The sequence below is a fragment of the Aureobasidium subglaciale genome (genome assembly GCF_000721755.1).
Source record: "Aureobasidium subglaciale EXF-2481 unplaced genomic scaffold scaffold_5, whole genome shotgun sequence".
NCBI classification, from domain to species: domain Eukaryota; kingdom Fungi; phylum Ascomycota; class Dothideomycetes; order Dothideales; family Saccotheciaceae; genus Aureobasidium; species Aureobasidium subglaciale.
This window is the reverse complement of record NW_013566990.1, coordinates 589,501-611,231: the sequence shown is the minus strand read 5'-3', so window position 1 is coordinate 611,231 and position 21,731 is coordinate 589,501. Positions and strand designations below refer to the sequence as shown.

Here is a 21,731-nt window from a genome sequence, read left to right as displayed (position 1 = left end):
TTGAAACAAAAAGACGTGGAAGGGAAGAGACACATGGGAAAAGCTTGAGAACTAAGAAGTCGACTACCTGCTGTCTGACCTTGTTTTGAAAAGACCCAAGATATTGGATATGCTGAGAGGGTACCACGCCGGTCTTGCCTCTCCCATTGCTTGCATATTGTGCGCCCCTCGATATGCTATTTGTTTCTTTCCATCATCCCATCCTCGCATAGCTTGCCCTGATCTCGAAATGTCGCTCCCGCTTCAGTCAACAATATGATCTCAATATTCATTAGAGATCTCTGGGAGCTGACTTTACCACACGGTCTCCATTGAAGTCCACGACGTGATTGCAACATCACCAGGAAGACCGCTGACAGAGTGCCTACTTCTCCCGAGGGCGATATTCTTCAGGAAGCCGGGTCTGGCGCTTCAAGTGATCTGTGTAGTCACTGCTCTGACTCGTAATGCGTCCGCTTGTCTGCATTTCCTTCCTCCAAGCCAACTCATCTGCATCCATAGAAGCCGAGAAGCTTTGCTGCTTTTTAGAGGCCCGAGCCTTGATCTTAGCATCCCATACCTTTTTGAAGGCATCCACTGCCTGGAGCCGCTCCTTGAGACCAAGATTCTGGAGATTAGTAGGCATGGTCAGTCCCCTTGTCAACAGCTCGCGCTCGACATCCTGGGACATTTCGAACATGGCAGTCGCGTCCAGAAAATTGTCGTTTGCGTTCAGCCTGTCCGCGTATAGTTGCTCGTTCTTGCACTTGTAGAAGCCTTGAGCAAACCAGTCTTTGATGACGTTGAGGTCTGAGGTATCTAGATTGGTACATTTGACATCCTCGTTCTCCAAGGAATCGATGTTGCCGTAAGCGAGGACTGGTCTAGCAAGTTTCGAAATGCATGGACCGCCGGTCAGATTGTGCACGGCTATGCTGGTGATGGAACCGTCGTTCTTGTAGCCATCGCGGAACATGACCGTGATACGGTGATGCAGTCGTACGCCAGTCTTTGGGTCTTGTACAAAGCTTCTGAAGTCGACCAGTGCGGGTTTGTTGGCACCAAGCATACTTCCAACGCCGAAGAAGCTGCCAAAGTCAGGGCACTGAGTCTTGCCGGGCTTTATAGGCAGCCAGCGGAATTCGAGCTTTGTGGTGTTGAAGGGAAAGACGATGACGCGCATCATGTTTGGGCCAGGGGGTTCGCGTGAGTCCTCGAAAGTGTGACAGAGCAGCTTGTGAACCTTCCAGTCGGTCTTCTGGCAGACAGAATCACAGTAGTGAACGTTTTCGCAGCTGGCGCAAAGCTTGCCGGGCTTAGAACAAATGGCGCACTGGTTGTCGATAGGAGCCATTGTGGTGTAAAGCGGAGCGGGATGATCAGAGTGATGGAGTTGTTGTTAGATGGTCATAGAGGTGAGAAGAGCCTGACTGCTGTAGCTGCGCAGAAATATGGTTGTTGTGAAGGTTGGTGAGGGAGTAATTGTTGTCGGTCTAGAGGTAGATGCAGGGTGGAAGTCAAGATGTGTGAGCCCGCGTATTGTTTGGCAAGATAGTGAAATGCTGTACACGTGAGGAGAAGTGATCAAGTCTGATTACTTGAAGTGATTGGTAGTGTTGGTCTGTCTGTTTAGTCAATGTTCCTGTGACTTCAAAATGCTCACTCCTGAGTCTCACTTACCCTCTGAGAGTGCAGTTCAACCACAGTATGTCTGTGTCTTTGCGTGTAACAAATGAAGACTCATCAAAACAAAGCGCCGAAGTGATGAGTGGCACGGGTAAAGAAAGTGAATTTCAAGCAAGGCCAAATCTTCGAATACAGATAAGATCCAAGGCAATAGGGCGAATAGCAGAAACAAAGTTGCGCCGTAATTATCGTGAATTGTCGTAAAAGCAATTACATGTCCTCGCGGAAGATGCTGCGTCGCTCTGAGGGAGAATCGACCGTCTGAGCACCAAGACTCTGTTGGTTCTTGTGATGCGGTTGCTTCTGGGCCGAGGCGCCAACGGTTGTGTCGACAGTCGGACGAGAGCCGTTGTTCTTCAAGCTACTGCGCTCAGCAGTGTCATCGCCGAATGGGTTGTTGTCGTGCATCTCTTCATCGTATCTTGAATCGAGTTCGCGTTGACGACTGGCAGCACGTCCTCTTGTCTCTTCAATGCCTCCGACACCGACACTTCCTCCACCATATCCATGTCCACCATAGGGCGAGTGCATGTCTGATGCGCCCAAGTCATGCTCCTCGTAGTAACCATCACGATTGACGCCGTAGTCTGCCTCGTTGCCGACACGAGAATCCCAGGCTTCATCAGGATCCAGAGGACCAAAGCCGCGGTGACCACCTCTTCCGTACCCACCACTAGGCTCGTATGCACCTCCGGATGATCTACCTCCACCAACACTGCTCTTCAATGCGCCGATCTTGTCCTTGACCCAACCGCCGATACCTCCGGATGCTGCTGAGGGGGCGACATAGGAATTTTGTTGTCGTCGGCCGCGTGTGAAGGGGTTGAGCGAGGGAGCGGGAAGGCCCAATCGTCGGGCGCGGTATTGCGTGAAGCTATTGAGGGTTCACGAGTAAGGATATGTCGCGCATAAGGTAGACGAGCTCTAGAGCATCTCTTGCTCTGCAACGGCAGATGGCTAAGGAGAGAATACGAGACTTACATTATCCATGCACATCCGCCTATGACGATGAAGACAAAAGCGACAAGGAAGAAGATGCCCCAGCCAGAGAGGCCACGGTCGGGATCGCTAGCCATATTGTGTCGCACTTGTAGGTCATGCAGTGCGTGTCGTTTCCCGAGTCGCTGACGTCTAGCTTGTACGTGTCGTCGCAAGATGCATGAATCGTCAAGTCAATGGGTCCAGAAGGCAGCTACTTGCTTGCGGCGTACTGATCCGAGGCGTATGACGGTCTTGCTTGGCGCGAATTGTGCTGCTTGTGCATGATGATGTCGACTTTATGCTATCGCTCCTTCCCCGTCTGACACCATTGCGTCTTCTTGATATTAATTCACGTAAGCGCCTGCCTGCTCTTGCTCTTGGTCTAGATCCCTCGTCTATATCTCCGCCATCAACCTGCAGCACTCGTGACCTCTTTCTGATTTGTCTTCGCACCTCGACGAACAGTAGGACGGATCTGTTCCAACCTGCTTGACGACAAGATAATCTCTCTATCACACTTGAGACAGGCAGTCTGAAATTCGCGAAATGGCATCTGCTCGTCACGTCGTCGTATCGACAGGCTCAGGAACGGGTCAAGCACAATCCTTTTACGAATCACATTTGACCGAAACATTCAAATCTCTCGGATTTAAGGAGGACGAGCACTTCTTTGTGCACTTCACAAAATCTGAGAATACCATCACAGAACTTACAAAAGACGTCTTCTTACCCGCCGCGAATAGAGGGGCTGTGCTCTCAATTATACTGCTCAGCGGAGATGGCGGTGTTGTGGACATAATCAACGCCATCCTCACCTCCCCACGAGGCCCCGACTTTGCTTCTCCCGAAATCACTTTACTGCCATTGGGTACTGGAAATGCTTTAGCAAACTCGTTGGGTATCACGGCAGATGATAGTATGGAACTCTCGAAATTGATGCAAGGACAGTCAAAGGCTTTGTCGATCTTTCGAACGAGCTTCTCTCCAGGCTCAAGACTGCTCATTCACGAAGGCAGCGGCGAAGCCGAGCTTTATGATCACCATGGCAACCCGACGGTATGGGGAGCCGTGGTGTGTAGCTGGGGTATGCATGCATCCCTAGTAGCCGATAGCGACACGGCCGAGTACCGCAAACATGGCGTCGAGCGCTTCCAAATGGCAGCCAAGGCAGCTCTCTACCCCGAAGATGGTTCACCGCCACACAAATATCGTGGTCAAGTCTCTGTCTTGCGAGGGTCAGAGTGGCATGAGCTCAGCGAAAAAGAACATGCATATGTGCTTGCTACCTTTGTCTCGAATCTCGAAAAGAATTTTACCATCTCACCTGCTTCAAAACCTCTTGATGGCAAGCTGAGACTAATCCAATTCGGTCCTATGTCTGGCGATGAAGTCATGAAGGTCATGACAGAGGCATACAATAAAGGCAAACATGTCGAAGATGATCGAGTCCGTTACGAAGAGATTGATGGCCTCAGGATAGCCTTCGACGACTCTCAAGAAGACGGCCGCTGGAGAAGAATCTGCGTGGATGGTAAGATCATCCGCGTGGAAAGTGGAGGCTGGGTTGAGGTCACCAAAGAAGATGCACATGTCATAGACATTGTCTGCAACTCTGAGCATGCTTGATATCAGACTCGCTTGAAAATATAGATCTAACGACTAATGAATGTCTACGCCTGAGTTACACCTACATCTTTCTATCTCGGTCTCATGATTCACGGCATTCCAGACCCGATGAGGCAAGTCAGCTGCTCCTGCCTCAAAGATGAGGTAGATCAAGACTCTTGTCCTTGCACCAAGCATAAAAGCGTGCTCGAATGATCTTGTCACTAATGCTGTCACGCAGCTTCAAAACATATAGTCTTCTTTCCTCCTTCGACTTCTTGTCGTTAGCCAGCTCGAGTTCACAGAGCTGACGAGTGCTGGAGAACAAGGTGCGCAAGTCGTCTCTGATCCAAGTGCAGTATGCCTTGAGATAGGTAGCAAGGAAGGGCAGAACATTCTCCTAGAAGCAGATGACCAAACAAAGAATTGAAGCTATACTGGATATGAACAAAGAGTGGAGAAAAAGATCGTGATTGATAAAGCGTGCGATGAGTGTATTTACTTAGCAAACATGCATGAGTAACGAGACAGAATTGGCCAAAGAACCAAACCGAATGTGCAGGTCCTTCCGGCTTTATAGCCACCGAACGCTGACCACGCTTCTCATCACCTTTGTAGATCCAATGATGTACGCTCCAGCTCTTTCCAGGATTCGCAGAATCTCTGACTAGTGAAAGCCAAGTCTTGATGAGAGCCTCCCATCCCAGGATCTAGTTATGCACCAACTTCAAATCTTTGTCCTTGCACCACGCATAGAATCTTGCTCTGCTGATACGGTCCCACATCTTCTTCCTCAATTTGAACAAGTCTGATCCACGTCGGTGTGCCTTGGGGTCGTCGTCATCGAGATCCTTGGCGAGCTCGTACATGATTTCATTGTGAGCGTCTGCAAACTTGGGAAGAAGGTCTTCGTGAATCCAGGAGCAGAAGGCCTCGAGATAGGCTGGCGTCAAGGTCTTGCCATCTTTGCGGACCACTACGGTGCTTCCGAGGTTTTGAGCGAGGAAGCTGTTGATTGAGAAACGTTAGCTTTCAGGAGTTTTAGCGCAACCGATTGCCCACATACTGCTCAGGGACTCTTCCAAAGTGCTCCGCTGGAGAGCTTCTGCGATTACCGATATCGACCAAGAGGAGACTGGCCATGGTGTTGCCGAATTTTTGAAGCATCTGGCGACGCATTTCTTGCTTGCGATCAGGATCTTGGATTCCATCGAGCTGCTTGAGTGTCGGAGTCAAGATAACCAGAGGCATACCGAACAGCTTAGAGAGCTGAGATTCGTAGCCCATGGTTCCGTTGGAGAAATCATCTGAAGGCGTCATGATAGCTTGGCCGAACTGAGAACCATGTTTGCGCTTATCCTTATCGCTGCGAATGTACGCACCAAGCATCTTTCTCTCAGGTTCAGGGCGCCCCAAAAACCAGTTGTTGATAGGCGTAAGTCCCGTGGTATCGAGATCGGTGCAGACGGTGTGCTCTTCGTCGTCGTGATCGGATTGAAAGTAGCCATAAGCCAGTACAGAACCTTTCCAGCTGTGATATGTGCCACCAATCAACTTCGTGATACAGGAATTGAGCGGCGCGTCAAAAGAAGCAGGACTGGAGCTGCAGCCCAGCATGATTTGAGGAGAAACTCTCTTCAGGCGAACAAGGTCTTCAGTGACAGGAATAGGCCATAGGTAGTCTTTCGAGTTGGCAAAAAAGGTCTTTCGCATAGCTGCAAGGTCGGGATGGCGGTAGGCGTATCGCTTGTCCATTTCAAGCCAGACAAACTTGGGCTCCGAACCTTGGGCAGGAAAGTAGATCGCACGGCGTACAGATGGACGTGGGTGATACTTGAATTGCGCGAACGATTTGCAGAGTGCAAGGTGAGTAGGCCGGTCGATTATTTGACACTCCTTGCTACAGTAGTGCGAGCATAGGCACCCCGCACATGCTTTTGTCCTCTCCAGACGGGCACATGCCTCGCATGGTTTCCTCTCAGATGGCTGCATCGCTGGTGGGACGATTTTGGTTTTTGAGCGCTCAAAGGATGCCGTTGTTGCACAGCAGAGATAGGTTGTACGAGAGTCCAGTGCGAACGGGGACCGCCAGCTTGAGATCGTGAGGATACAAGAGCGTGAGATCGTGAGAGTGCAGGAGGACGAGAGCGTGAGAGTGCGAGAGCGTGATAGATTGTAAGAGTGCGAGTCTGAGAGCGCGGGAGTCCGAGAGCGCGAGATGGTGGAAGTGCGAAAGCGTGAGATTGTAACAGATCGTAAGAGTGCGAGACTGAGAGCTTGAGAGCTCAAGATTGTTAGATCGGATTTCTCCTTCACGAAACATTCAGCAACATCGATGGTACAAACATCAATCTGCGTGACTTTCTTTCTCTGCAGGTCCCCCCAACAACACGAATGCTGCCTTGTGACTGGGCAATGAAAGTGAGAAGGACAAGAAGAAGCGCTCTGCAACACACAGACAAAATAAACACGAAAAACAAGGCCGGGCAATTGATGTGGAGTAAACAAAGCAGAAGTGGTATTGTACGTATGAAAACAAGACTGCCGAAGCCCAAACCTGTCATTGTCCAGGTCTTTCTATCCTAGCTCATGAAGCAACCGAGAATTGAGATATTATGATACACATGAGGTGATGATGTGATGAAGAAAAGGTGATGATCCTGCGTCACCTCTCCTTCAATGCGAAAAATGCAGATTCTTGGTTTACAAGAAAAAGAGAGAGGCGAGGAAGGCACCGAAGGTTGCAGCACCGGAAGTGGCGATCATAGGCACCGCGGCACCTGAGCTAGTGGCTGCAGCCTGAGAGCCAGTGGCAGAGGCAGATCTAGAGCTGCTGCGGGTGGCACTGGAGCTACCGCTGGTGCTCTGGCTACCAGTAGCTGAGGCAGTTCCAGTAGGTGTAGAAGGAGTGTAGTTTCCGGCAAGACCAGGGCGGTTGCTGTCCTGCTCGTCAAGAATAGTGAGCTCGAGGTTGTTGACCTGGTCGCCGTTGTAGTCGTAGACAGTGGCAGGCATAGCGGTCTTGGTAACAGATACAGTCTTTCCCTGGTTGGCGTTGGAGATGCCGTTGTTGATCAGGTCGTCGACACCGTCGGGACGGGCGGGAAGGTCCCAGCTGCGGTAGAAAGAGCTCTCGGTGATGAGATCGGGATCGCATGCAGGAGCGGTACGACCAGTAGCAGTGGTGTTGGCGGAAGTGAGGAGGCTCTCGTCAAGCTTGGCGTACTGGGTGGCCAGGAAGCCGTAGTCTTCGCGGAGAGTGATCTCGTCGGCACTCGTGATGTTGACAAGGCCGTAGTCGTTGATACCCTCGCTGTACTCGTACACAAGACCACCCGACATGACACTCATCTGCTCGCCATAGAGAATCGGGACTTCGGTGAAATGGCGGGGCTTGACGAGATTGCATCCGTATTCGGAGAAGAAGACGGGAATGCTGGTGTTGCCGAATTGTTGCACCAACTTGTTGTAGCCGGATGACTCGAATGTCGCGTCTCCGCAGAACTCGTAATCGTTGAGGCCGAAGAAGTCAATCTTGGAGGATGTCGAGTTGGACAATTCGCAGCCAAGGTACTCCCAAGTGTCGCTGAGGGATACGGCAACATCAGCGGCCGAGTAACCAACGCCAATCTCTCTGTCGACGTTCTTGGCGATGTAGTCTTTCATGTCGCGGGTGACCGCGCGGATATAAGCAGGCGCATTGACAGCACTCTCCTCGTTGATGATCTCGTTACCAGAGAAGAAGCCGAGAAGGTTGGGGTAAGGTGCAAAGGCCTCAATAATGCTAAAGACATGGGTAAGGTACTGGTTGGTGTAAGTCGTCCAGGGCGCGGTGCGGTCGATGTATGATCCGAGGTTTCCGTTGTTGACATCGAGGAGCATGTAGATACCCGCAGCGTTGAAGATAGATGCACATTCGTCATGGTTGAGGTCGGCGATCAAGTTGTAAACTCTGATAGTGTTGACACCGAGGCGCTGCATGAGAATGGCATCTCTCAAGCAAGCATTGCCATCGCTCAAAGGATCGCTAGTGGCGCTGACACCGGAGGAGCCGCCGGGCTGGTAGCTGAAGCACCGTTAAAAACGCGCCTTGACGAATATTGCGTCATGTTCAATGCTTACTCAACACCGACGATAGAGAAGCGATTTCCACTTGACTTGGTGACGAAGTTCGCGCCATTGACATTAAGAGGCTGAACTGCTGCTGCAAAGGATGAGAAGAGCGAGGCCACTGCCAGAGTGGCGCCCGGAACAGATGTCTGGATTTAGAGTTAGCATACGCGTCTTGTCTATTGTGGCATTGCGCCCTGATGGTAATTACAGTCTTCATGATGATGTTGAGGAATGTGAGAAGATGATTCGTGAGCGAGCGTGTAGCAAATATCGGAGGAAAGAGCGATTATAAGAGTAGAAGAGTTCTCAGCCTTCACCAAGCCAACACAGCAAACGTGAACCAAAACCTTGATATTCTTGAGAAAAAGTGGGAGTACGAGGGTGCTTGAAGTATCCGACTAGCCGCGGCGCCTCTTGGAGAAATGGAGACTAAACGCCTTTCTGAATGGACGGGAGATTAGGCATGTCAGGATTGATAGGTGCCGCTTTTACATTTCATCCTAAGACAGATTGTATGAGCCCTACATTCGGATCTCCATTAAAAAATTTATTTCTCGATATTCTGTACGACCTGCGATGGCCATGTCCTGTTGATTCCTCGCCTCGACACTGCTGCTTTTCGCTTGATTGATAAACAATGACCGCTGTCAACAAGTCTTTCGCTGCTGGTTGCGATACGAATGTTCGTGTTTGATGTTTAATTTTGGAAATCGTGTCAGAAAAAGAGTCGGTCCGAGCACCATCTTGGAGACAATCGACAACGACGATCCTTCTGGGAATCCGGTTGCTCAAGCAGCGAATCATCATCGCCAAAATAGTTTGGGAGTGGATGAGGCTCGTCAAAGCTATAAACTGGCGGAAATAGTGTGGTGCAGCCGACTTGAGGCACACCGCGGACGAGAGCAGACGACCACTGTGAGATTCGCAATCATTGCAGTCATCACTCAGAAAGGGCTGCTGCATATCCACTGTTTGACGTCGACATAAGCAAGATATCGTTCAAGCTTCAGCACTAAGCATGCATGGCATAGCATCGCATCAACGTTGTACCACATGCAAATCAAGCCCTCGTCGGACACAAGACGGGTGCCGGCCTGCTATTAAAGAGCGCTGTTTTCATGAAGTCTCGAGTTGGTCCATATTATCAACTTTCTAGACACTGTGTGGATCTTGATCGAAGGCACGACTGTTTTTCTGCTTCCCATACATGATTTGAGGCATCTCTTGACATGTTGTATCAGTTCATAGTCAAGCTCATGCAATCGGTCTTGTCAGACTTGTCGCAAGCTGGGCGCTCGGCACGGATGTCTGCGGCAACGTCATGCGCTCGCTGACCAGCCACCTTTGACGGACATGCGGCAGCTTGCAGTTCTACTGTCAACTACAAACAAGATATCAAGGTGATTACAACCTTATACCAAACCTTGAAAACTGCCATCGCAAGCTTGCAATATGTGTATCGCTTTGCTTACGACAGCTCATGACGAATACCCTTTCATTCTGCTGAACAATCGCGATGTAATTATGCCCAAATCGTGCTGGCCATTACTGGCCGACTAATGATACCACGACTATAGGAGTTCCTCACTCGGCCAACTGCAAAAGCCGACTTCTGGCCATCGCCTAATGAACATGTTGTCGGAGGTCGTGATCTGCAACGTCCCGAGCAAGGCACCTGGCTAGGTCTCACCAAGCAGGGTCGCCTGGCCTGTCTGACCAATTTTCGCGAGGCCGACACACAAATCTACGGCGTCAAGTCTCGAGGAGGATTACCAAAGGCGTTCCTCACACTGCCTCCTGGTAGTACGCAGTCTTCGGAGGAGTTTGCACGACACATGGTTGAAGACGTTGGTGTAGGTGATGTCGGAGGCTTCAGTCTTGTCTTCGGTAGGTTACGCAAGGCAGATATTTGCTCGGCAAAAGGCAAAGGCCTTGCTATCATCTCAAATCGCACCGCGGACGCCTCTGCTACTACCTGGATCTGCGGCAAGCCTGGCGAAATTCAAGGTCTCAGCAATTCTTATTTTGGCGACAGGACGTGGCCTAAGGTTGTCGAGGGCGAAAGGAGATTACAGTCCGCTATTGAAAAGCAGAGCGCGGCGAGATCGAGTAAGCAAGATTTACTCAAAGCATTATTTGAGGTCTTGAGTCAAGATACATTACCTCGTCGCAAGCACGGTCAAGACTGGGAAACATATGTTTACCAGCTTCGCAACAGCATCTTCATTCCACGTATTGGTGGAGAAGAGCTAGACGATGCTTCTGCTGATGAGATTGCTGCAGCCGATGTAGGTCGCAGTGCGAAGACTAATAATGGAGGCTACGGTACGCAGAAGCAGACGGTCATCCTTGTTGACCACGATGGAAAAGTCACTTATGTTGAGAAGACCCTCTACGATGAGCTTGGCCGTCCGACAGACGGCGACTTCGAGCAGCATGAGTTTGAGATTGAAGGTTGGAGCGATTGAAAGCGTAATCTTGTTAAAACGTGGGAACTGTCTAATGCTCGAGCCTCCTTTTTTATTATACTGAGATGGAAGGCAATCATCTAGTGTCACCGTTGTCACCTTATCGACGGCCGACAATCAGACGTCGCCTAGAGCGCTCCATGTTTCCACCTCTGCTCGGCCAGGATCTACATTTTCCTTCCCTTTGTCTCTACCCATTCTTATTCCCAACCCAACCGCTTTTGGCTTGACAACAGATGACAGCTTCTTTGGACTCAGACTGTGGCGTCGCCTGACTGGAGACAGCTGACTTGACTTGTTCCTCTGCTCAGAGAGCAGCATAGGTGCACTTGGCAATGGACTCAGCACCCTTTGATGCTTCTGAGGTTTGCCCTTCTCACCCTCGAGATTTGCGATCTCAGTGAAGACCTTGAGATTTGATCGCCGCTTCTTCTTGGCCTTGGGGGACTTGGTTGCAGACATATTGCTCTTCGCGGCTGGGATGTAACACTCACGAGCCTTGCCGACTTTTCGCATACTTAACACCGAGGCTTCACCTACATAGCTCTCATCATCGTCGATTGGACCGTGATCATCGCTGTACACACTACGGTCGTCACTCATGATGGCCTGAGTCGAAGTTGAACCATTGTCGCTGTGCCGGTAAGCTGCAAGTGTGTTCAAGCTGGAGGTTGGCGACGCATCCAGATATGCTTGCAGCTCGCGTGTACCAGCTGTGAGCATGTGCTGGTTGAACATCTGCGTTGAGCGACCAGAAACAGTGCCATTGTGGTCGATCTGTGGTGTTGACTTCACTGGTACAGTTCGAGGAGAGACGCCGGATTCTGGGCTCGGCTGGACAGTCATGCTCAGTGCATCCGCGTTGGTGTGGCCATGAACGGCCTTGACAGCTGTGAAAAGTCGTGCAGGATTGCGGTTTGGGATCGGTGGTGGTGGTGTGCTAGGCACAGGTGGCATAAGTGGTGACAATGGCGGTTTGGGGTGTGGAGTTGCAGGTCTTGAGAATGGCACTCTTGACAGGTGTCGCGAAGCAACTCGGACGGGCGGTGCGTTTGGACGATTGATGATCCCACCGGCATCCTGAGGAGAACGATAAATCGTTGGCCATACACCAGATACCACCTCTGGCTCATCGCGACGCTCGCAGATCGCGTTACGTCGACGCATATCATACATCGGCAATCCACCCTCGCTAGCACGCGATCTGGTCTCTCCCAACTCAATCTCTTGTCTGACTTGGGCCCTGACAGCGGCGGTCTTTGTCGCACGTGCCCTGCGGCATAAGACACCCAATATCAAACCAAAGGAGACGATGAAAGCTGCCACGGAGAGGGCGAAGAACACTACTAGTGCAGATCTTCCAACAATTCCATGAGGGGTACCCACCATCACACTTCGAACAAACAAGATGGCAGAAACTAGCAGAATTGAGCCAGATGCCAGTGCTGATATACTGAGCGCCGGCAATGACCCGTCGAGATTGTGGACACATCGCCGCTGGGTTCGCAGCAAACGAGGTGGTTTGTTGTCTAGTTTCTGGATTGAGGGTGGCACATTGGAGGCCGGAAGAGTTGGTAAAGGTGTTGGTGCTCTGTAGCCAATCTGTGGCGGAACAGTGTCGAGTCTCTGGGGCGGAGGAGTCACAGGGTATGGCGGATCTTGTGCGCCATCGGTATTCAAAAGATGTTGCGGTGTTCGGAGAGCCCCTCTCAGATGGGTCCTAACTTGGTCGGCTCTTCTTCGACTGGGATCGTCTTTATACATCCGAACTTCTGACTGCTGGCAGTATCTTCTACCATGATGATTTGCACCAGAATCGGGACGCGGAGTTGATTCAGAATGAGGGCGTACGTGTCGATGTTGCTGGAGATCCTCTGTTCTCAAGATATCCGGTGCACTTTCCCATGCTGATAGCAGTCCAACCTTTGCCATGACTGGGTTATGGTCTTGCTCACGAAACAAACTTCTGACCAGCGAACAAGAAGCAGTATATGAATAGAGGGAAGCTCGTCATTCCACGTCAAGAGGCCGAGAAGTGTTGGAGAAGTACAACACGGTCTGAGACCAAGACAATTCTGCCACATTCCATTCACAAGTCCGCCAGCAAACATGCCGCTCTATATTGCTGCTTCTATCGTTGTCTTACTGGATATTCTGCGTTCATGGAGGGTCAAAGCCTGGAGTGGATGAGACATTTCACCCTTGTGATTCAAGGTTTTTGAATACTCGAACTCTTTGTTGTACTCTGAAAGTCTCTGAGACATTCTGGCTTCTTCCAGAGCTGTGCTATTAGAGTCTCAGTATCTTGGTTCTTCTGGCGTAGTCTCCTGCAGTACTTGGCTGTTAGTATGCACGGCTGGAGCATACTCGCAGCGTGATGCGCTGAGGAGACAATCCAGCTCAGGCTATCTGGAGAGCTAATGGAAAAGTAAAGTTCTGCATTTGAGTAGAAGGCGGTCCATTGCACGGTTCTGGAGAGATTTCGATCTGTGTTCCGTACATGTTGCAGGATCGAGGTCCTCGAGCTGGGAGGCAGATGTCACAACGTCCGACAGGGTTTGCTTTAGGCGATAGCTGGTGATGATTGAGCTCTCAAACAATCGGTGATACCCTTCAAGATAGATGCCCCAAAGACCTGCGCGTACGACAAGAAAACAAAACACGCCCAACACCAGCAAAAAAACCGGAACTTAATCAGGGAAACATCTTTGCAACCAAAGTCATAATCGCGACCAACCAACGCTGTGAGTCGAACTCACAGCCCCTGGATTCTATTTATGCTAGACTTTGGAGAGGTTTGACGAGTGCCTGTGAGCCACAGGACTTGTCTCTTGATAAGGAGGTGAAGCTATGGGATTATGACATTGGAAGTGAAAGTGAAGCTAGACTCGATTGAGACGGTTCCAAGAAGTGATGATGAATCGAACCTTTACTGCTACTCAATTGCAGACAACTGGATTGTCCTACTAGACCGTAGGCTTGGAACCAATAGTAGACTTGTGCGTCTAGTCTGCACATAGCAGGTCTGTGACCAGAAGTTTCTCAAGGCTTGCATAGCAGCCGGATTCGGAAAATCGAGGTCACCAGCAAAGGAAACAACTCACTTGCTTTGGTGAGCGAGTTGATCGGCTTTCTTTTCCGCGCCGTCTCTCTTTCACGCTTTCCCTCATCTTTGCATCTGGTTGTTTACGCCATCATAACAACCCTTGACTGTGCAAGTCGCATTCAAGTGTACACAACAATGCCCTCTCTCAAACAACTCACCTGCTCCATCGAGCTTGGCAGCACTCACACAAAGATCACGGAATACGGCAAAAACTACGGCGATGGTCTTGTAACCAGCTACATCGCCGTCCCCAGCGAAGCAGTAAACTTCAGCATCCACCTCACCTCTCACGGTTATGTTGCACCTGGTCTTGCCATGTTTGTTTACATGGATGGCCAGTACCAATGCAATCGTAATAGACGTGGTTTGATGCTACCTGGCAAGGGTGTCAAGGATGGACAGTTTGAGGTCGATTTGCGCGTCAGGCAGAAGGAGTCGAAGCAGAGCGATGGAAGTTTTCTGGGAAGAGATTGGACGTTTCATGGGTTAAATATGGGTGAGTTGTGTGACGCCAATACGACGAGGGGGATTGCTGACGATCTTAGTATCTGCTGACAAGGTCGAGGAGACCGATGATGTGTTTCTTGACAACTTGGGCACGATCGAGGTCATCGTCTTGCGCTGCAAGGATGCTCCTCTACCACCTCCCAGTGTACCCATTGTCAGAGAAAGCTCGTCCAGAGCAACTTCCAACAGCTCACCTCGACCTCCGACTAAGCCGGAGTCCAAGCACTCCACTCCAAAGCCAGAGCAGAAGGAACCATCCAAGCACTCTTCTCGTCAAAAGCAGAAGGAGCCGTCTGCAAAAGCAAAGGCACCTTCCAAAAAAGAAAGCTCGGTTGGCGGCATGTTCGGTCTTTTCGACGGCGCCTCAGACGAACCCGACGGTATCCCAGCAAAACCCTACTGGAACGATTGGAACAAACGCCCTACGCTCTCCGGTCCACGTCTAACCCGCGACCTCTACATCGCTCCTGAAGAACCTCTCCCTTTGGTCCCAAAGCAAGCCGCTCGCAGCAAACATGTTGAACATCAAGTCAAGACCGGTAAGGGAGCCCAGTATCTCCACTTGTGTGCTCGTCCCGAATACCTGGATAGCATGAAGCAGCCTTATGCCGTATTCACCTTCAAGTACCGTAGCAAGAGATTCATTGATAAGAAGTTCAAAGTCGAGATCAAAGAGGAAGGAAGGAACCTCATGGCCAAGATAGCAGATATGTCCAAGAACGAATTGGCAGAAGAGCTGTTCAGATTGAGAGTGCGTATACACCCCCATGCCCAATTCTAGCCAGCGGTGAACCGCGCACCGTCGCCAGTAGGATCGCCCCAGGGTCGTACCCGCAACTTGCCCCCCCCCCCCCCCCCCCCCCCCCCCTATTTCTTCTAATCGCGAACTGACAAGGGAAGAAGATGGCAGACAAGGAGAAAAGCATCAAAGCCGCCAACGACAAAGCTGCCAGTGCAGCCAAAGCTCCCACCCACAAATCAGCATCCGCACAACTTCCCACAAAAGACAATGCCTGGGAAAAGCCCGCCGACAAGACTCCTACAAAGTCAAAGTCAAAGGCAAAGACAGCCACTGCACTTGTATCCGCAGATTGGGCGGCTGTTCCTCCCGCCAACGGTTGGCCAACTGTACCTGCTCCTGCAGGTGACTGGACAACTGTTCCTGATCCTGTCAAGACTTCTTCCAAGTCAGCAAAGAAGTCCACTTCCAAAGCTCCTTCAAAGACACCTTCGCAAAAGACAAAGGATGCCCCTGGAGCTTTCCCTGATGGTGATGAGCGTGGGAAGTCTGCTGTTGGCGGTGCTACAGAGTCCAGTCATCACACCGTCAGTGAGGCCGCAAAGACCGCCAAATCTGTTTCCAAAAAGTCAAGTAAGAAGGAAGATCCTGCTGCTACCGACGGACAAGCAAACTGGGACCAGATACCAGCTGCTGGCGGTGCTACCTGGGACACCGCGCCTGCTGCCGGCGGCGCCAGTTGGGATGTTCCGGCTGATACCCCTGCTGATGTGCAATGGTAAACTTCCCTCAAAGTAGCAACTATATCGAGATGGGAAGAGAAGAAGGCTGACGTTGGAGAAGGAGAACTTTGCGCATTGCTTTCACAATCATGACTATCATTGCTGCTATCGCTCTTTCGATTATCGCGTACTATTGGATCAAGAGCTACGTACTTCAAGCCATTGCCTTTTGCTTCTTGCTCAAAGACTGTATGATTGCTCCGTTTACTTGGACCAAGGATCTCTGGGTGAAGACGACAGAGGTGATCTTTGTCTTCACTCCCGTGACCTGGGCAAAGACTCTCTGGTCGGGACTGAAAGGCTTGAGCTGGTTCTTTACTCCTCTGATTTGGCTCAAGGACGGAATGCTGAAGTTTATGGAAATGGTTTCTGGACACGAGATTGGCAAGCCACGCTTTATGGAGCTTGATTTCTGGAGTATGGAGTGGCTGCAAAGACCTGACTGGCTTTTGTGGCCTGAATGGCCCGAGTGGAACTTCGATTTTCCAGAGGCGATCAGGAATGCTTCTGCTATGCTCTCGAACTTGCTTGACGCCGTCTGGTCGGTCATGCGCCCGGATGGCGTACAGGCAGTGCATGTCGTAGACGATGTGCTTGAGGAGATTTGAAGCATCGAGTGCCGGAGGAGATCGACAATCAACGAGACAGCCACGGGTGGACTGACCAGAGCCTGGTGATAATGAACATGGTCTTCGTAAAGTCGTAATGCTTATACAGCCGCTGGGCTGTTTTCTTTCATGGTTCCTCCTCATTTGTTATGCACCAAGAAGTTCCTGAATGAGTCCCAGTGATCCGCGTTGTCGTACCTATGACCTCGTTAGCAATCGTGCCTCGCTCTACGACTAGCAAGGTAACCCACAGATAAGTCATCGAACTCCTCAAACTCGGCTGCAACATGTCCGGGTAGTATCTGAACAACCACATCACACAACCCCAACTCAAACTCGCAAACACCGGCCAAGCATTCCTCCTCACCTTCTCTCTGCTCACATCCGACATGCTCAAGAGCCCCATACCACCTCTTCCTCCATACTGTCCTCCCAGAAGTTCATTGTCACCACGAGGTTGCACCGCCAGACTCGCCGCAGCAAGCACAACCCTCGCAGCCACATAAATGACAATCTGCTGATTGACACTACTCCTACTTCTGCCAAAAACATAGTAACCACCCGCCAACCCCGCCACAAAGCTATCACTCTTCACCTCTTTCCCTCCCGGTCTGATACTCTTTTGAAGCAGCATAAAAGCCTTGTACAAGAAGGCAAAAGTGGCAAGATTCTTGGCATGCTGGCGTGTAGCTTTTAGGACAGAAGAAAGCTTTTGAGGCAAAGGACCGGAGCGGAATAAGAGGATCATTACGAGGGCGTGGGGGAAGCGGACTTTTGTGCCGTAGACTAGGCCGTTGCGGAGGGCTTTGAGGAGGGAGAGGGGGGCGTGATAGTGGGGGTCTAGAAGGATGCGATTGGCGGTTGCCTGTAAGAGATGTATTAGTATGGTATGGGCTTCTTGGAGTGGAGGCAGCGGACCTGGAGAGTTGAGATGTCCATCTTGACGGTATGATGTGTGGTGTCGTGTGAGGCGGAAGAAGTTGTGCCGTTGGCGAGAAGACGAATACTATCGTCCTAGTTGTTGTCGAGCTAAGGTAGAACAAGGTGGTGAGAGAGGCAGTCGTGTTTGTTTGGGCAGGTACGAACAAGTCATTGTTCCCTCAAGAGCTCCATGTGCCCTTTGGCATATGATGGCAGCAGCCGAGGGCGGGCCCAGAAACATTCCAACCTCGGTACGAGCTTACCCCAGATCTTGGCCGTCTGACGTAGTGCTCACATCTCGCATGTGATTGCCGGAACTCAAATTGCTCGACTTCTTCTCCTCACACGCCCATGGCACTTGACATGATTTCAAAGTCGCTTCATTGCAATCTACCTAGCATGACTTCAATGACTGTGAGCAGGATGCCGGTATCCAAGTCATGAGCTGCCTCCACTGAAGTTCACCGGACTGATCAAAGTCCCCGAATTGAGACAGTCAAACTCTGGTCGTCGAGACCACGCCTCTTTCAGTTCTCGTAGTCGTATGGCATCTCATCGTCGGTCAAGTCGTTGTTGTCTGGAACGTCCATCACATGACTGTCCACCGTCATTTCGTTGTTCAGTCTGGTCCTGCTCCACACCAGCAGATGTCTTCGGGAAATCTGCTTGGAAACGCTTCTTCTGATATTCTTCATTGCAAATGCTGGGTCCGTTCCAGTACGCAAGTTGTTGAGATAGTGGCGCTCCAGCTTCAAGCAGTCTGTGCTGGCTTTCTGAAACATGGGTCGCAGCTTGGCCTCGATCCAGTCGCAGAGAGTTCTCAGGTAGTTGACTGTGAGCGGCTGTCTGTCCACACGTGTCACAATGACGTTTCCAGTGTCCTTTGATCGACGGTACAAGCCAAATCTGTGCTCACTTGTGTTGCAAAGGATGGATAACAGTTTCAATACTGAATTGCTCTTGTTGAGTCTGTTGCGTGAGATGCGTTTGTGAAGGACGTCTTGATCCACAGACCCTGAGGTGGCCACCAGACGTACACCTGTATGCTCTGTCATGATCGCGGCGCGTTCCCAATCGTAGCCGTGAAGGAAGTCGCTGCTTTGTACAACTGTAGCCTCGAAACGCGGAGCGATACGCTCGTCCACGAGTCCATCGCAGTTGATACGAACAGCCGGAATGTCACAAAATTCATGCAGAACGGCCCGGAAGAACTTTGCGCTGAAGACGATGGTCCTGAACACTCGAGTGGATCCACGCTGTTCGCGCCTACCGCGTGCTGACCGCGACGATACGATAATGGATCCTTTGACAGAAGTCACTGCGCCATTTGTAAGTGTCTTAATGCAATTGTTGGCAGCCATGTATTCTGACCTATGCTCAGAGGCGGTGATAGAGACATGTTGACACGATCTTGTATGGTGTGAGTGTGATAAGCAGATGTGATTGCAGTCAGGTCCACAAGCACAGCCGGTTGTACATCCCCTGATACTAGCAAAAAGTTTGGCGGCGGACGATTGCTGGCTTGTCCAGACGATACTCTCATACTGTTGGCCCGAGGTTACAGGGAACAGTCTGAACTCAGGCTCCCTGCCATTCTCAGGGAATTAAAGTGCCCAAGTGAAACCAGGATGGAGACTATCATCGCGTTCGGCGAACTTCTTGCAGACGACCTTATGGGTTGGCCAGTCATTTTTCTGATGAGCGCGCGAGCAGTAGCGAATGTCCTTGCAGCCAGAGCAAAGCTTTCCTGGCTACGCACACAAAGCACAAGGTCCAGCCATGTTGATTGCGTAAGTCAAGGATGTGTTTTTTTGGTAGTTGTTGCAGAAGAGCAAAAGAGTTATTCAGACTGAAGCCAGAGTCGGCTTCTGAAAGGTCTTTTTATGCAAGTGTTGCTTGCGTAACAATCTACCTTGGCCAGGAAGACGTAACGAAGAAACGGTGGTTGCGTCGTTGTATGAGAAGAGGAGAAAATAGGAAGGTTGGTGGGAGAGTAGAACAACAAGCTGCGCGGAGCTTTGTAGAAGCACAGTTGAAGAATGGAAAGTGAAGGCCGCAGTCACACTCGTAATAATTGGATGAAGGAGACGTTCCAGACTCAAAGTGAGGCGCTCACTCTCGACACCATGATCGTAGTCGTAATTTGACTCTCCTTGGCTTCTAAGGAGTATCCTAGAGGATTACAGATGTAAACGAGGCCACGAAGCAAAAGAGACGCAGAGAGAGTCAAGGTTGGCGGCGGGTCAGAGCAAAAGAGAGAATAGATAACAAATGCTATGGACTCTATGTAGGCCATAGTTGTTTATGGGTAAGCCTCGTCGTCAGATCAAATCTCATCAATCGAAGAAGACAGACGGAAGATACTAGGAAAACTAATGCTTCCTCGAAAGTGTTCCCGATCGTCAGCCCTCACGGTTCTGCTTCTAGTCAGGATCACTCGTTCCGAGGCTGTCTTCCATGATAGTAGTGCTTCCGCCGATGGATAGTATGCTGTAGTGCCCAAGGCGAGGAACGCATTATGTCCAAGTCGAATAATAAGAACTTTGTATTCGTCCTTTGATGACAAGACTAAGGTTTCTAGTGGCTCGCATTGATAAGCAGTGGTGTGCAGATATTGCCGCCGAGTGTAGAGGAGCCCTCAGTCGAGACTATCTGCGTCGCCCTCGGCCTTCTTTCTTTCGACCTCGCGCGCCTTGCGTGCTGCGAAGCAGTTCCTCGCTTTCCCAGTCGGGTTGTTCGTAGCCCGTTCCAGATCTCAGTGGCAACCACTGGAACTCAGGCTTGGCGGTCGTCTTGGTGCGGAAGTAGAGGACGCGTCTCATTCTGGGAGAAGGGTGCTCGCCGAGTTCGACGAACTGCTTGCAAACATTAAAGTGAATGTCCCAGTCATCTTTCTGATGAGCGTGAGAGCAGTAGCGTATGTTCTTGCAGCCAGAGCAGAGCTTGCCTGGGCGCGGGCAGACAGCACACAGGTTATTCATGTTCATGGTTCAGGTAAGGAAGTGGTGGCGCAAGAGCGTTGTAGCCGATTGATGTAAGAGACTGACTGTTGTGCTGTGATGATTGGAAGTGGCGCAATGCAGTGCAGTGCAGTGTTGTACTGCGTGTTGATGATCGAGAGTGATGCTTTGTTGTGATGTGTTGCGTTGTAAACTGTTATGTTGTGATGTGATGTGAGAGCAGCTAGAAATGAGAGGTAGCTCGAGTGAGCTGTGATCAGAGAGAGGTACGGAGCCAAGTTGAGAGTCTTGACTTAGATCAAGGACGAGGAGCCAGTGAAAGGTGCAAAGAACTTGTAAGAGACGCGAACAACCAGTGAAAGCGCAACAAGGATTCCGGAAAGCTGGACGAGGCAGCTTTTTGCGGGAGAAGATGCTACTGATTAGAAGGGATTTGGTAAACAAAAGTGTTAACGTGGGTATCAAACTAGCAATCTCTTTTGGACTCCTCTCCAATGTAACTTCTTCCACAACATTCACCCTCAACATATCCATCACCATCTCTCCTTAGTTGTTGGTATTAAACCTATCTCGCTGTTAGCCATCCCATCTCTCTCATTTTCCCTTCTCCCTCCATCACACTTACTTATAATCACAAGCCGGGCACCTGTAGAAGATCGTACTACCCTCATCCGCGCCTCTCAACTGCACATCTCTAAATCTCATCTCTGGGTTCGCACACTGAGGACATGCTGTAGTAGTCATGGCCCAGGTCTCGCGGTCTTCAGCACTCAAAACTTGGATCTCCGAGCGGGCGTCACGGAGACGAGAGGGAAATGCTGTAGAGGCGGATTCGGTGGTAATGGACGTGGGCCATTTGTCTGTGTGGTGGAGGTTAGAGGGAGAAGATTCGAAATTTGCGCATTTTCGTGATGTAGTCTTTTTTTCCCCTCCTTGTACTTTCCATTGATACTTCCAAGATTTTCGGAGATTATGGCATTCTTGCTCTTTCTGATAGTCTTCGCGAGAGATGAAAAAAATGAGAAGAAGGAAAATACTTACTCTGGTTTCTCTTGCCACAGACATCGCAGTCAATGTTTGCCTGGGAGGCAGGGCATCGCTCCAAAAGACCACCGCAGTCGTTGCAGAAAAGAAGAGCACCGACTAATGACATGTTTGCTGATTTGTGTGATTGGAAAAAGATAAATTGATAGCATCGATCACGGAGGTCGGTCGAAGAAGCAGTTATGGACGCCGAAAAAAGTTTGTTGCATAAATTTTGCATAATCACGTTAAA

General features: G+C 50.5%; 12 protein-coding genes across 12 annotated transcripts; 3 read left to right on the top strand and 9 right to left on the bottom strand.

The window, feature by feature from the left end:
* Positions 1-200: 200 nt before the first annotated feature.
* On the bottom strand, positions 201-1,606 carry AUEXF2481DRAFT_596397 (uncharacterized protein). Its single transcript, XM_013490603.1, has one exon. It carries the CDS (start codon positions 1,331-1,333, stop codon positions 365-367), a length of 969 nt encoding a protein of 322 aa, XP_013346057.1. The 5' UTR covers positions 1,334-1,606; the 3' UTR covers positions 201-364.
* Positions 1,575-2,966, bottom strand: AUEXF2481DRAFT_596363 (uncharacterized protein). Its single transcript, XM_013490602.1, has 3 exons — positions 2,647-2,966; positions 1,660-2,539; positions 1,575-1,600 (listed from the first exon to the last, which is right to left on the bottom strand). Exons 1-2 carry the CDS (start codon positions 2,739-2,741, stop codon positions 1,876-1,878), a joined length of 759 nt encoding a protein of 252 aa, XP_013346056.1. The 5' UTR covers positions 2,742-2,966; the 3' UTR covers positions 1,575-1,600; positions 1,660-1,875.
* A 226-nt stretch (positions 2,967-3,192) lies between these two features.
* On the top strand, positions 3,193-4,272 carry AUEXF2481DRAFT_27650 (uncharacterized protein; the record flags this gene model as incomplete). Its single annotated transcript, XM_013490343.1, has 1 exon — positions 3,193-4,272. The coding sequence occupies one exon, from the start codon at positions 3,193-3,195 to the stop codon at positions 4,270-4,272; it is 1,080 nt and encodes a 359-aa protein (XP_013345797.1).
* A 689-nt stretch (positions 4,273-4,961) lies between these two features.
* Positions 4,962-6,220, bottom strand: AUEXF2481DRAFT_27649 (uncharacterized protein; the record flags this gene model as incomplete). Its single annotated transcript, XM_013490342.1, has 3 exons — positions 4,962-5,259; positions 5,318-6,151; positions 6,183-6,220. The coding sequence occupies 3 exons, from the start codon at positions 6,218-6,220 to the stop codon at positions 4,962-4,964; spliced, it is 1,170 nt and encodes a 389-aa protein (XP_013345796.1).
* A 734-nt stretch (positions 6,221-6,954) lies between these two features.
* On the bottom strand, positions 6,955-8,581 carry AUEXF2481DRAFT_27648 (glycoside hydrolase family 72 protein; the record flags this gene model as incomplete). The annotated part of the gene is made up of 3 exons (XM_013490341.1): positions 6,955-8,317; positions 8,374-8,510; positions 8,573-8,581. The coding sequence occupies 3 exons, from the start codon at positions 8,579-8,581 to the stop codon at positions 6,955-6,957; spliced, it is 1,509 nt and encodes a 502-aa protein (XP_013345795.1).
* A 1,235-nt stretch (positions 8,582-9,816) lies between these two features.
* AUEXF2481DRAFT_27647 (uncharacterized protein) lies at positions 9,817-10,832 on the top strand (the record flags this gene model as incomplete). The annotated part of the gene is made up of 2 exons (XM_013490340.1): positions 9,817-9,882; positions 9,942-10,832. 2 exons carry the CDS (start codon positions 9,817-9,819, stop codon positions 10,830-10,832), a joined length of 957 nt encoding a protein of 318 aa, XP_013345794.1.
* A 117-nt stretch (positions 10,833-10,949) lies between these two features.
* Positions 10,950-12,764, bottom strand: AUEXF2481DRAFT_27646 (uncharacterized protein; the record flags this gene model as incomplete). The annotated part of the gene is made up of 1 exon (XM_013490339.1): positions 10,950-12,764. The coding sequence occupies one exon, from the start codon at positions 12,762-12,764 to the stop codon at positions 10,950-10,952; it is 1,815 nt and encodes a 604-aa protein (XP_013345793.1).
* A 1,199-nt stretch (positions 12,765-13,963) lies between these two features.
* Positions 13,964-16,638, top strand: AUEXF2481DRAFT_596410 (uncharacterized protein). Its single transcript, XM_013490601.1, has 4 exons — positions 13,964-14,434; positions 14,484-15,196; positions 15,349-15,962; positions 16,028-16,638. Exons 1-4 carry the CDS (start codon positions 14,074-14,076, stop codon positions 16,572-16,574), a joined length of 2,235 nt encoding a protein of 744 aa, XP_013346055.1. The 5' UTR covers positions 13,964-14,073; the 3' UTR covers positions 16,575-16,638.
* Positions 16,639-16,714: 76 nt separating this feature from the next.
* AUEXF2481DRAFT_3212 (uncharacterized protein) lies at positions 16,715-17,513 on the bottom strand (the record flags this gene model as incomplete). Its single annotated transcript, XM_013490237.1, has 3 exons — positions 16,715-16,772; positions 16,826-17,439; positions 17,493-17,513. The coding sequence occupies 3 exons, from the start codon at positions 17,511-17,513 to the stop codon at positions 16,715-16,717; spliced, it is 693 nt and encodes a 230-aa protein (XP_013345691.1).
* Positions 17,514-18,022: 509 nt separating this feature from the next.
* On the bottom strand, positions 18,023-18,894 carry AUEXF2481DRAFT_3211 (uncharacterized protein; the record flags this gene model as incomplete). Its single annotated transcript, XM_013490236.1, has 2 exons — positions 18,023-18,813; positions 18,867-18,894. The coding sequence occupies 2 exons, from the start codon at positions 18,892-18,894 to the stop codon at positions 18,023-18,025; spliced, it is 819 nt and encodes a 272-aa protein (XP_013345690.1).
* A 1,504-nt stretch (positions 18,895-20,398) lies between these two features.
* Positions 20,399-21,241, bottom strand: AUEXF2481DRAFT_596308 (uncharacterized protein). Its single transcript, XM_013490600.1, has 2 exons — positions 21,081-21,241; positions 20,399-21,020 (listed from the first exon to the last, which is right to left on the bottom strand). The coding sequence occupies exon 2, from the start codon at positions 20,993-20,995 to the stop codon at positions 20,486-20,488; it is 510 nt and encodes a 169-aa protein (XP_013346054.1). The 5' UTR covers positions 20,996-21,020; positions 21,081-21,241; the 3' UTR covers positions 20,399-20,485.
* AUEXF2481DRAFT_37915 (uncharacterized protein) lies at positions 20,849-21,653 on the bottom strand. The gene is made up of 3 exons (XM_013490435.1): positions 21,497-21,653; positions 21,081-21,315; positions 20,849-21,020 (listed from the first exon to the last, which is right to left on the bottom strand). The coding sequence occupies exons 1-3, from the start codon at positions 21,606-21,608 to the stop codon at positions 21,002-21,004; spliced, it is 366 nt and encodes a 121-aa protein (XP_013345889.1). The 5' UTR covers positions 21,609-21,653; the 3' UTR covers positions 20,849-21,001.
* Positions 21,654-21,731: the final 78 nt, after the last annotated feature.

Coding starts and splice junctions, on each gene's coding strand:
- AUEXF2481DRAFT_596308 (XM_013490600.1), bottom strand. CDS start 20,995: ATGGTGATGGATATGTTGAGGGTGAATGTTGTGGAAGAAGTTACATTG.
- AUEXF2481DRAFT_596410 (XM_013490601.1), top strand. CDS start 14,074: ATGCCCTCTCTCAAACAACTCACCTGCTCCATCGAGCTTGGCAGCACT. Junction 14,435..14,483: donor GTTTCATGGGTTAAATATGG/GTGAGTTGTGTG, acceptor TGACGATCTTAG/TATCTGCTGACAAGGTCGAG. Junction 15,963..16,027: donor ACCCCTGCTGATGTGCAATG/GTAAACTTCCCT, acceptor ACGTTGGAGAAG/GAGAACTTTGCGCATTGCTT.
- AUEXF2481DRAFT_596363 (XM_013490602.1), bottom strand. CDS start 2,741: ATGGCTAGCGATCCCGACCGTGGCCTCTCTGGCTGGGGCATCTTCTTC. Junction 2,540..2,646: donor GGCGGATGTGCATGGATAAT/GTAAGTCTCGTA, acceptor AACCCTCAATAG/CTTCACGCAATACCGCGCCC.
- AUEXF2481DRAFT_37915 (XM_013490435.1), bottom strand. CDS start 21,608: ATGTCATTAGTCGGTGCTCTTCTTTTCTGCAACGACTGCGGTGGTCTT. Junction 21,316..21,496: donor CTGTGGCAAGAGAAACCAGA/GTAAGTATTTTC, acceptor TCCACCACACAG/ACAAATGGCCCACGTCCATT.
- AUEXF2481DRAFT_596397 (XM_013490603.1), bottom strand. CDS start 1,333: ATGGCTCCTATCGACAACCAGTGCGCCATTTGTTCTAAGCCCGGCAAG.